The sequence below is a fragment of the Mastacembelus armatus genome, chromosome 19 (genome assembly GCF_900324485.2).
Source record: "Mastacembelus armatus chromosome 19, fMasArm1.2, whole genome shotgun sequence".
NCBI lineage: Eukaryota > Metazoa > Chordata > Actinopteri > Synbranchiformes > Mastacembelidae > Mastacembelus > Mastacembelus armatus.
The window spans coordinates 6,055,375-6,068,394 of NC_046651.1; the positions used below are offsets into that span (position 1 = coordinate 6,055,375).

General features: G+C 39.6%; 1 protein-coding gene across 1 annotated transcript in view; it reads left to right on the forward strand.

The window, feature by feature from the left end:
• cacna1g (calcium channel, voltage-dependent, T type, alpha 1G subunit) overlaps positions 1-13,020 on the forward strand; it is a 142,389-nt gene that overhangs the window by 88,888 nt on the left and 40,481 nt on the right. Inside the window, exons 18-21 of the mRNA XM_026315914.1 lie at positions 794-917; positions 4,141-4,209; positions 6,098-6,282; positions 12,252-12,378. Of these exons, the coding sequence (XP_026171699.1) occupies positions 794-917; positions 4,141-4,209; positions 6,098-6,282; positions 12,252-12,378 (505 nt within the window). The remainder of the gene's footprint in view (positions 1-793; positions 918-4,140; positions 4,210-6,097; positions 6,283-12,251; positions 12,379-13,020) is intronic.

The following is a 13,020-nucleotide window of genomic DNA, read 5'->3' on the forward strand; positions in this document are numbered from 1 at the left end:
AAGCTTGGGAACCTGTTGAGTAATGAAAGTCTGGCATAATTAATGACTCCTAACTCTCCAGTGGTTCATTACAGAGGGGATGTATGTGAGACAAGCTTTCTAAATTGAATGATTGAATGAAAATCTTTCCATTACTTGTAAACTGAACACAGTGTGGTTCAGTAAATGTCCTTGTACAATATGTTAAATGTAATTGTATTCAAAACATGCCTGAGCAGACTTTGGATAGGCATTTGTGCATAGTTATTGGACACATTAATGGCACTGTTTGCAATTTCCTGGTTTTCTGCATAAACTGGTCTGATCTTCATATACAGACAGATCAGTGTATTACAGAGGGCTTCCTATTTCCATGGTCTCACCTGCTTAAAAAGCAAAACAAAAAGAAGATTTGGGCCAGTCACAGCACTGGATTCACCCCCTTGTTGTTGCCAATTGAATGTTATGCAAAAAGTGTTCACAAGAAGGAATAATGGAAAATTAACTTGTTGGTCATTCCCCATTGTCACTCCAACTCATTGCAAAGATAGGCAAACTGGGGATTGTGGAAAGCTGAGATTGTAAACTGAGTTAAGATAATATAAGGATAACGTGTAGGAGTTTGTAAGCTAGCTTGCTTGTTTACCAGTCATTTAAGTTATAAAAAAAAGTTATATTGCTCATGTGTTTCAAAAAGCACTCTGCAAAAATTCCTTAGTAGACTTAGTCCTTACGACACACAAGAGGTCCTCTGAATTTCCATTTCCAGTCTCACTAAAGTTAAAAATATTGCATTTATTTTTTTTTTTGTCAGGTTTCGGATCCTGTGCAATAAGATCATCACCCATAAGATGTTTGACCATGTTGTGTTGGTTATCATCTTCCTCAACTGTATCACTATCGCCATGGAGAGGCCTCGCATTGACCCCAGCAGTGCGGTAAGTCTCAAACACAATCACTTACTGGTCCTTCTATGAAATCAGGGTCTGTAAAAAATGTACAAATGTAGCATGATCCAATCCTCACTGAAAAATCCAGAAAGAACCTAAGAAAAAGGAGAGAGAGGCTCAAAGACAGGTAGACAGGCAACAAAACATACTCATATGTGTGTGTGTATATATAGAAACAGACATTTCTGAGATGTGCATGTAGAAGGAAGAAACTCACTTCTACCTCAAAAACATCCAACCGGAAACTGAAAAAGGAAGAAAGTATCTGTCAGTATATCCAACCTTGATGGCTCTTCAAACAAACACACTAACACTAACGCTTTCGCAGAAGCAGAATTACTAATGGGGTGGAACACTGTGTGAAGCAGGGAACTACTTCTGTTTGACTGTGAGCCAGTAGCTTCAGGTAATGTGTGCTATACCACTGTATCTGCTGCACTGAATCATCAACACCATGACCGCCTTAGTTAATGCACCTTCGCTTCAAATAAAGGAGGGCAGGCTGGATGCCTTCCAGCATCTCACACACACACACACACACACACACACATGCATATCTAACTCCATGCCCTTCCCTACTTCCAGCAATGACAGCAGAACACAGGCCAGCCACTCCATGCATAAACACAGCAATTATCACTTTATTCTCTTTGAACTAGGTGTTATGTAGATGGGCCTAATTGCTGTTCGGTCTCGCTGGTATGCTTCAATCTCCTTGTTTTGCAACTGAAGCACAGAGGAGACAGTGCCATTGATAACTGATTCAATTATCTGTGGGTTGGCGTATGTGGCTAAAGTCTAGGAAAGATTTTTAACAAATGGAGGCCACTGTGCATCTCATCAGGGCAGCAAGATCACACACACACACACACACACAGATCAGATAATGTCTTCCTTTTCACTTCTGCGAGCACACACACTCACACACACACACACACACGTACACACACACAAAAAACATGCATGACATCCACTACATCAGCCACATTTGGGTCATGGAGCAATATTTACACATATACAACTTCCTGCCTTGGCCCTCATGTGCAGTCTGCACCCTGAGGCCATTATTGAAATTAGATGGAAATCTATGCTGCTCTATTGAAAGCCATAATTTTACACCACACATGGTGGGAGCTGGACAAAAGACACATCATATTATTCAAATAGAACTGTAGTCTTTGTTACAGAGATAAGGTGTTTTAGTCACAGAATTTTAGTGTGGAGTGCAGGCAGAATAATTAGTTTATTGTCCTGGAAGTTATGTCACACATTTGGCTCATAGTCCATTGCTGTTTTGGTTTGGTCCTGAAGGTTGCCTGGATACTGTCTTCCTGTAGCTCAGTGGAAATAATTGAGGATGATTGTACCACCTATTATGATTTATTATTTCTAATTGAGCTAGGGGACAATACATCACTGTCTAGAGCTCTAAATCGAATTATATCAGCATCCACAGTATAAAACACACTCAGTTTTCAGCTGCCACATTATCTGACGACAAGATGGAGAAATAGCAGACCATGATAATTTTTTCCAGGAGGCATAGGGTTTGAGTAATATACAGTAAGATGTTTATTTTGTAACACTGCATTTCTATAATGGTAGCCACTAAATTATTACTATCATTAAACGATTGAAGCATCTTGAGTCTTTTATAATTTGAGGCAAATATCGAACCTCTCCACCACCTGGGAATTCCAATGTACAATGCCTAGTGGAGTTTTTGACCCTCCATGTAGATTATTTACTGGAAGTGATTAATATTGGGTATTGTTTTTACTGATGTGTAACTAAGCAGAGTACCTCTTAGTATAAGTCAGAGCTGGCCTCTGCTATTATGTTACTTCACACCAGGTTGAGCTGGAACGTTTTAGGTTAATGGTTTGTTGTTTCCCGACATGGATAATGAGCATTGAACAGGATATTCCAGCAATGCCGTCACTGGAGATGAGAAATATATATCTCCAAATTTCTGTGACTATTAGAGCCTTCATTTAAAAAATTCTCCAGCTGCTAAGGAAGTATTCTATGGTAGTGAAAAACCATGAACTCTGTGGCTTCATGGATAGATAGATAGATGTCTGGGGACCCTACAGTCATGTCTCTCTAGCTATAAATATTTCTGTGCAGTATTTTGAAGTTGTATTTGTTTTACCTGCTTTATAATGAATGAAAGTATGAAAACTTGTTCACAGAGGACAGGAATTGCTTCTGTCAAGCAAGGAATTTATAAACCCTCTCAACACCAGCATTCCCAGTGATGTCATGCCTGACATTCCCAGAGACTTCACTGCAGGACTGCCATCTCTGTGTTTATCTGTGTGTCATTTTGTGTTCCTCAGAGCATGTGTGATGGTAGTCGGAGGCCGTGGGAAAGGCAACCACCTACACTTGCTTACAGACCAGACATGCACACACGCACACACACACACTGTACAGTACATAGACTTTCAGTGGCAGCACAGAGTCATGTGGCCTCAGGCACAGGGGAAATAGGGTAAATAAGCAACCAGTGAAGGGATCTTATTCCTGCTAGCCTGATTGTTTTCTCTCTTCAGTCCTTGTTTAGCTCAGTAAATAGGCTCCCATCCTTTCCTGTGTGGACACACACCACTGAGACTTGCTGCCTCAAGCAACCAGGAAAGATTGGGAGCGCAGTGATGTTACTGTACGTAGCTGGAGGTCTAATAGCTCAGCCATGATAGTGTTGTGTCACATGCATGCCCACAAAACAAAATGATGTCAATAGTTTATCTCTGATGAAAACATAGAGGAACTGATGCAACATGTTTGTTTCAGTGCCTTTCAGCCTTTCACTGAAGCATTTCACCATGTGTAATATCACATTCCCAGTGCAATTCAGCTGATTGCAGGATTTTTTGAAAGTTTATTTGCACGACACAAAAATTCACTGATATAAAAAAAAAAAAGCTTTTAAGCCTGAACACCAAATCAGATGTCTCGTTTAAATATTTCCTGTAGTTCAAATAAAGACTAAACTTTCTTACTGCCTGCCAGCCATCATTAGTGAGTGCAGTAGGGATGTTTGTGCAAAGATGTTTTTAGATATAGTGTGAGAGGAAAGTAGCTTACATTATAAATTATTTACCTGTACACTAAGATCAATTAAGCAGCAGACAAAGAACAGACTCAGAGGAAAAACATTTAACAGTGTGACTTTTAAATCACTCTGTTTTCTTTTGTTTGGCAGGAGCGGATCTTCCTTACACTGTCCAACTACATCTTCACAGCAATCTTTGTGGCTGAGATGACCGTAAAGGTAGGAGACTCAAGATTTCCACTGACACTAGCATATCTTTTTATAAGAGTACATACCACAGTTGATCTTTCCCCATGGCTTCCTGAAGAAGTCCATTTAATTTTGCATTTGTGGTGGTGATTTTGGACACTATTTAGCCATCCGATGGGATGCCGCAAACTAGAAAACATCTTGATTATGTAGCATGTAACTTGCATCGTGTGGGCTGTGTCTTCTTGTGGTTATTTTTTTTAAACGTGTGCATATTTGTTTTGCATTCTTTTATACAGCCATCACTGACTTCTGTTTTTACTCACTCAGATGACATCAGCTCCTATACCACAAAATATTTGGTACCACAGGATGTTTTGGTACAGTAAAACACTAGTTACCTCACATTAAGACCTCTCATTTGTCCCCATCTGAAACAAGACATGACACATCTGCACTCACTTATAATGTAAAAAGTTTGCATAAAATGGAAAGATTGGACCCAGACTCCAAAAATGCTCAGACACAAAGATGCAGTCAAAATTCACTGACTGTCTGATATCTACATATACTGTAAACCCCCAAAATACAAGAAAAGATGCGAGAGAAAGGAAATGTGAGATTGAGACTCGAACAGACAGTGTACACATGCAGTCTCTGGGCTGTTTCGTAATGCTGAGCGGAGGGTTGTCTCGCCAGTGTTCAAATAGCTCAGCTTTGAATGGAGGTCCAGGCAGGCGTGGGCATAAGCAAGCGGAGGCAGAGGGGAGGAAAGTTCATGGGTGTCACTCATTCAAAGCTTTTGTCTCTATTTTTGGTCCCAGTGCGGACTCTTAAACACAGAGCCTGGAAATCCTTTTCTTTTTTACGTAATTGACACATTGGTGTCAGTGAAGAAGTGAAGAACTGTTAAGACCCTTTAGTCACATAGATCCTCAATGTAGAAATACTCCATAATCACAAAATTTACTTAGATTAAACTCAAGCGGTTCTCAACTGTTTTGGGTGATGACATTAAAGCAGTGTTGTTACATCATGGTAGATGAAAATGTCCAATATTTTCCTGAAATGTAGGCAGGAGAATCATAAAATAAAAGTTCTCAGGTCAAGTGTAATGAGCTCAGATTATATAGTATAAAAATAAAATACTTGAATAAGAGCACTTTGTTCAAATGCTGAACAACATTAAGCATCAGGAGAGGCTTCTGGACTGTCACAAAAATCTGCCTTTCTTTGTAACATTTCTCCCCCACCTCTTTTATGATTCCCCAGACACATAATTCTTATACTGCACAGTAATATAATGTTATGCATTGATCGCATGAAATAATGTAAATGATCTTTCTTCTATCACTCTCTCTCTTTCTCTGCCTTCCTTTCCTTTCCTTAGCTGTAGTATGTGTTCAAAAATGCACAAAGCAAAAACAGTTGTCTTGGCCTGATTTAATACGTTTAAGCTAAAGAACAAAGTTCCACATCTCTATTATTTTCTGGAATATACAGTAATTTGCTTTGCAGGCAGAATACATGATGAGTGGAACATATAGAATTACACCTGAGGTTTGGAAAGCTTGCAGCTTTTTATGATGTTCATTGCCAAGCTCCAACTAAACAACAACTCTACAAAGTCAATAAGTTGTGCATATGGGACCTTAAGCATCACCTCCTAATAAATATAAAAGATGTCTTCATAACAAACAATTCTGAAATGCCACATTAAAAAATGAAATTTAAATTACTAATTTGGGTGTCGTTTCAGGCCACTTGTATTTTGAAATAATTTTCAGTTTGAAATGTATCCAAACCTAATTGGTGGCTAAGACATTTGGTCTGTTTTATCTGCCATGTCAGTAACATAGAGCATCTACCCTCTGCCTTATGTTTATGCGCCATGCCTCTGTGTCCACATTGCATCCAGATTGTAGCTTTGGGCTGGTGTTTTGGAGACAAGGCCTACCTAAGGAGCAGCTGGAATATTCTGGATGGGATGTTGGTGATGATTTCTGTTATTGACATCTTGGTGTCTCTCATCTCCAACTCGGGAACCAAGATACTAGGCATGCTCAGAGTGCTGAGGCTGCTGAGGACCCTGAGGCCGCTACGGTAAGTGGCTCTCCCCAGGAAAAACACACATACTCACAGGACCCAACTTTGTGTGCTCTATACAGATTTTAATCTCTGTTTTCCAGACAAATAACATAAACACTGTTTTCTCTCACCTTTGTCATGTACCACCATTTGGAGCATTTGAGAGATGTGTGCAGACAGTATTTTTGTCTGTGTATCGGTATTTCAGTGTGCATTCATGCGTGTGTTATTGTCAGTGTGTACACAATTGCACTGTTATGTTTATTTGAGTGGAAATAAGGCGGAAATCACCAATTTGTAGACTGTTTTTGTACTCACAGATACAAGTGTGTGTACATGAGTGCATGAATGTGTTTAAGAGAGAGGGAAAAAGAAGAATACAGTCCTTTAGTTTAAGCCTCAGTGTGAGTTCACGTGCACATGCAGAGCCATTTGCATTCCTGTGGCTTCATGCTTGACTTGGCTCACAGACTCATGTCTGGTGTCTCATCTCATGAAGGGGAGCCCTCTCTTGAATATTTATCACAGTTCTCATGAAGAGCACAAAAATCAAATATTCTTTTTTTTTTTTGCTTTCATGCCCCCTGCTTCTTGAGTTGGGCTTTATTCTTTGGGTTTATATTGTAATGTTTGTCTATGTGATTTTTTTTTTTTTTTTTTTTTTTTTTTTTTTTTTTAGATTATGTTTATGTATTTGGAGTAGATGTGCATAGTTGTGTGTATGTAGTTCTATGGTCAGTGTGAAGACCAGTTTAAGTTTCATACTATGAGAGGGAGGACATTTTTTTTTGGCTGATCCTCACTTTCTGACACATCTTCAAATGTATATTCGAGGGTTATGACTTGGTTTTAAGCTTTTAGATTAGAATTAGGTCTTTTATTTGTTTCACACATTTTGTTTCAAATGCTACTGTACTACTGTTTGTAATACAATGAATGTCTTCCTAGAGAGCTGACTTGAGGGTTCTCATGCCATTCACTGGCTATTATCAGTTGTTATCATGACTAAATCATGAAATCAAGGTCTATACCTGCTGAACCTCCTTGTAGATGGAGCAGTCTTGTCTTGAGCATGAATGGTTTTATAACATTTAAAGCGAGTGCACCGTTATCCCTGATACTGATTGATTGAATGATATTGCATCTCACCCCGTTAATGATAGACAGCTTTGCGTGTGGCCCTTTTTTCTTTTTTGGAGGTGGGTGTTTTAAAATGTTAAAAAAAAACAGTGGCAGCAGTCTGTTTAGTTTTTAGGTGAGCGGTGCACTGTCAGCTTACATATCTAAATTGGGTACATGTGACTGCTTGAATTAGTTTTCTAGCTTGGTTTCATTTGTATAGTTTTCCTATGTGGACTTTAAGACAAGACTTTCAGGTGTGCTCACTTTGGCTTTTACCTCCAGATCATTTGGCAGCCTAGACTGTTGTTTTGTTTTGGTCATCTAAATATTTTAGTTTTTTTCCCTAAACTGAAAACAGGTTTACAACTAGAATTCCACTACAAACACATCAGTGTACCCTCTGCATCACATCCGTACAGTAGCTGTTTTTTAGTTGTTGCTGCAGATATAGGTCGACCAATGCCATATTTCCCATTGCATATTTGAGCAGTTTACATCACATACCTGAGTATATTTGAAATGTCATTGTGATGCTTGACTACTTTAAAAACTAGCTAAACACTTCAGGGTGAATTTCTAATGTGACATAAAAGAATGAACTTGATGTCAAACAAGAGGTTTTCTAATTAGATCTGGTGCAACTGTGACGAAAAGAGTACCTGACTCAGACTGGTGCTGAATCCTCTCTCTAAGTCATTCTGCTCTGTGCCTGCCCTTATTTAATCCCCAGCGGACAGCAGGGTTGAGGCTGTATTAATGTCGAGTAGGGAAGGTTTTAAAGTCAGATTAGAAAATATTTAGTAATTACATGGGGAAATTGGACAAATTTTATGTTTGGAGAAATTTTCTTGGGAGCAAAGGGCATCTATTTCTCTAGGGAGTGATGTCTTCATTTTGAGAAATATGAAAAGTGGCAGGGAGAGAAATAGCATTAGGAAGACTGTGTGAAGACAGGCAGAAAGTGAGTGAATGAAAAACAGGAGAGGACAGAAAGATAAAGAAAAAGAAAGAGTGGAGCCTGCATGGTAGCTTGGCTCTCTCCTTTGCTGTGCAAGCAGATGTTTATAGGAAAATAATACTGTAAAATGACTATTACGGTGGTTGGTAACCGTGAATCCGAAAGGAAGAGCATAGTATTAAAGACTATCATATTAAGCTATTATTGTGCTGTGGTGTATAGCTTGGTTACTGTGCACCACAGGTGCTTGTAACCCTGTTGGATAAAATGCAGTTTATGCAGGTTAACACAGAGTGGAATTTCTTGGGTTTCCATTAAACGCATGGTTTTGTTTAACAAGTGAACTAAAATACGTCGGGTACACCACACTGGTGCACAGTGAGTAAACAACAAATCATTTACGGTTGTAAAGGTGAGGTCAGTTCAGTGAGGTGCCTGTTTTTGTTTTTGACTTGCTGAGCAAAAATGTTGTTTGTACTTTTTACTTGACTAATGAATGACATCTATCAAAATATGCAATATTTTGCAATGTGCAGTATTTTATTCTTCAGTGTTACTGCCATGCTTTACAAATCACCTATGCAAGCTAGAGTCTTTTCAAAATAAATCTTTGTTACTGTATATGTCTCTTTAAATATGTGGTAATTAAATTCAATTAAAATTTTGTAGGCCAATATATCTTTAGCACTATTTTGCCAGTTTAATGAGGAAAGCTTCGAAGTAATAAAGTTTAGCACTTGTGCCTGTTAAGCATACCGCGAAGCAGACGCAGCTCTGTGATCCATAAAGCTTCTGGGTACGTTTCACTATGAGCTTTTTGTCGCTCCAGTTCAACATACTCTCACTGGGTGTGTAAATTAAATACAAGCTTGTCTGTGTTTCCCCTCTGGTAGCACATTGCATGTGGGTTTCATACAGGCAGCATCGAAGCTGCTGACGCTGGGAATGAAAATCAATCAGCAATCATTTATGTGCTCACAGGCTGAACTCCATAGCTGCTTGTCACTTAGGCAGCTGAACTGAACTCCAGTGGATGATGTCAACTGTAGTAATATGTAGTGTGATGAGAGGAAGACTTTGCAGTAAATTTCTCACTATACCGTATGTATTACTTCAATTTCTGAACGTGTTTGTATGCAGATGTCTACTGCTGTTTGTATCTCATTAAGATATTAATCACAGCTTTACACTACACAAGAGAGGAGGGTCCACAGGGGTGCACGAACACACGTGTCTGTGCATGTGACAGAATGATGCATCAGCTTTGTTTTGCAGGGCACACACTCCTGAGCAGTCATTCATCAAGCCCACAACTTCATCAGCCTTAGGGGAGGCCCAGGTGTTAACACCCTGTGTCACCAAGTGGCACTTTTATGTCACCCACCACACCTACACCTCGTTGACAATTCAACTGCAACCTACAAATCGCACCCTAACCCCTCCCTACTACCCATCAGTGTAATTAATTGTGCCCGCCACAGTGCCGGGTGTCATTGGAGGCGAGCTGATCTAAACAGCTTTTTGGTGTTTATGAGATCAGAGCTGGCCAGCCCCCCCCCCCTCTGGTTGACCCCCTGTCTGCTCATAGTTCGAGCTCATCTGTCACTTGATGCCAGTGTAATTTTACCAAGGTTTCCATTGGCTAATTTATATGCATACTCACCTGTATGTACATTTTTTTTTCCTCTTGAACCTGACAGTGCTGACAGTGGCCAATTAACTCAGCACATAATTACCATTCTTTAAAACACTGAGCATGATTGTGTGACTGAATTGATTGGCTTAGAGTTTACGTTTCCCTATTTTAGTGAGTGACAGGTATAAGAACAGTGTGTAAAGTTTGACAGCTGTTGGTTGAAAAAGAGGAGGAAATTTACACACCAAGGTGGAATGAAAAACAAAGTTTAGACAATGCAAGAAATAGCAGCTACCTCATTTTTTATTCTCTCTAAATCCCCGCAACTCACCAGCCCTCCTCTCCTCCTTCTGTTCCCTATTTCTGTCTCCCTGCATCGCTTAATTACACCCAGTGTTTGCACTGTGGGAACATGCCTGCCACTTATTGCCCTACTTGTTGTTCTTTTTCCTCACTGTGAGGAATATGTTGGTGGAGGAGAGAAAAGGGTGGTGCACGTGTTGTGCATCACGGCACACTCCTTACCACTCCTTTGTGTAGCACACAAAACAAGGACACACTGAGAAATTATGCAGAGACGTAGATTAGAAGTAGTGAGAGTTAGTGTTGTCTCCTTCTGGCTCCCACAATTCAGCTTCTCCTCATCCTCCTTTTTTTTTGTCATATGCAAATAGACTTAATGGAGAGGGGCCCATCACAGTGTGTGTCCTTTATGTACTGCATCATCAGAGTGTATTGACTCATAATAAGAAGCTTGTCTCTCCTTCATTTCCCTCCGTAATAACGCTTTTCACTTCAGCATATTTGTCAGAGTGGAGTTGGAAAAGAGAACATGATGTAAAGAGAAAGAGGGGTTGTCTCAGGGTTTTCATATGCTAAGAACAAATCTTTTTGTGCCTTTTTTTCACAAGTAATGTCTGAGGGAATGAGCTGGTGAGCTGCCATAAACTAATTGTTTCTGTCCTTGACTGACTCTGCAAACATACTGGCTTCTCCAACAGTCTGCACTTGCTTATTTTTTCTTTTATACTTCTTTTTTCTCACACTGCATTTGACTCGTCTTGTCACTTTTTTAACTTTTAACATACAGGTTGACTGAGAGCTACTAATTTAACAAGCCTTTGCTGCACACCTTCAACTTCATTTCCAATTGCACGCAGAATTACTGTCTATGTCCTTATTACCTTGAAAGGATGGGTAAACTCTTTCCCATAAATAACAACAGAAGTAGTTGAAAAAGACTTAGATCACTGTGTTTTGGGAAATAATTCTACGTGAAGCTGAAGTGTGTTTTCCTATAAGCATAACTCCTTAAAGGACTTATACACCAGAAACATACAGATGCCATTTTTGAATTCTAATGCCCCCTATAGACCAGCAGCAGTACTGCATCCCAACCTAGTTTTCTATATAAGAGAGGCAGTGAGGTGCAGCCCTATACTCATTATTCTCTGATCAGGTCTATTGATCAGTGGCTGTGGTTGGTCCTGGCTCCTTATTATCTCATGCCTTCTCTTAATGTGCTATTGATTCTTTTTCACTTCTCTGTCTGCTCAGACAAAAACTTACAATGCCATGCAGACGAATTGACAAAATCTGAGCAGATTATCATTTCAACAGACTCTTTGACTGGATGGCTTTGTTTTTCTCTTTTAGGCCTTATTCATGTGTCATCGTTTCACTTCATATTGACTTTGGTATGTGTATGTGCCTGTGCTCTGTATGTTCATGTTTCCTGTGTGTGTGTGTGTGTGTGTGTGTGTGTGTGTGTGTGTGTGTGTGTGTGTGTGTGTGTGTGTGTGTGTGTGTGTGTGTGCATGTGCACTAAGAAGCTCAGCTGCAGTGCCAGGTGCCATGCTGGCACTAATTAAACATCCTCATCAGTCCATTTAATTAGGTGTGTCTGTTTGCTTTAGTGCAAAAATAAAATGAGGCAGAAAAAGGTGTAAAAGTAAAAGGAGATCTTTTAAAGGAGAATGAGACAATGAGAAAATTGTCTGAGCCAACAGGTGTTTTCATTCAGAAATGTGTTCACATCAGAGAAAGAGAAACAAGGGAAATCAAGAAAAAAACTGTGTGTATGTAAAGTGTAAATGTGTGTTTGTGCACAGGGTGGGGGTATGTGGGACTGTGAGATAGTTGCAGGTTAGGAGGCTGCAGGCATCCCTGCTCCATCTGGTCTGAGCTGTACTGGAGTGTCCTGCACAGACACAGATATGCACATGCCATGCACTAATATCTGACTACACTGTATGTGTTGTGTCTCAGTGTGATCAGCAGAGCACCAGGACTAAAGCTGGTGGTGGAGACCCTGATGTCGTCACTGAAGCCCATTGGGAATATTGTGGTCATCTGCTGTGCTTTCTTTATTATCTTTGGAATCCTGGGAGTTCAGGTGAGTGAGAGGATCAAGACAAATTCTGTCAGTGTTTGATGTTTAGTAAGTGAATGGCTGAGACTATGGTTGAGAGCAGTCTATAACACTGAAAGTTTAGGGACATGTCCATCCATCAAATGAAGAGATTTTAATTCCTATGCTCTTAAATAAGTGTGCACAAACTCGTACACCTTTCAGCCTTGCATTTCCCAGAAACGCCAATGTGCATACCAAATTATTATACATTTTGTATAATAACATTTTGTATAATAACATTATAATATATTAACATAATAATACCTCTCTTGTAGCTCTGGTATATAGAGATTTCTTGGGGTGCTGACATTTCAGATCCAGAAATCCATCCATTTCTAGTTGATAGCATCCAGTGTCTGGTCAGGCATTTTTCCATGCCACCAAACATTTCATATATTGTCATATGTGAACTGTTTTGAAAAACATTATCAACACAACAAAAGGGATAAATGGAGGATAAACATTTACAAATGTGGTCTTCACACAAAACATGGTTTCGAAACTTCCCAGGAAAAGGTGCATCAAAACGTAAAAATGAGCATCATTTTTTATAAGCCACATAAAAATCATCACACATTACCATTGATGTGCAGGAGCATTGTTGTGTTTGATTTCTTAATAGAA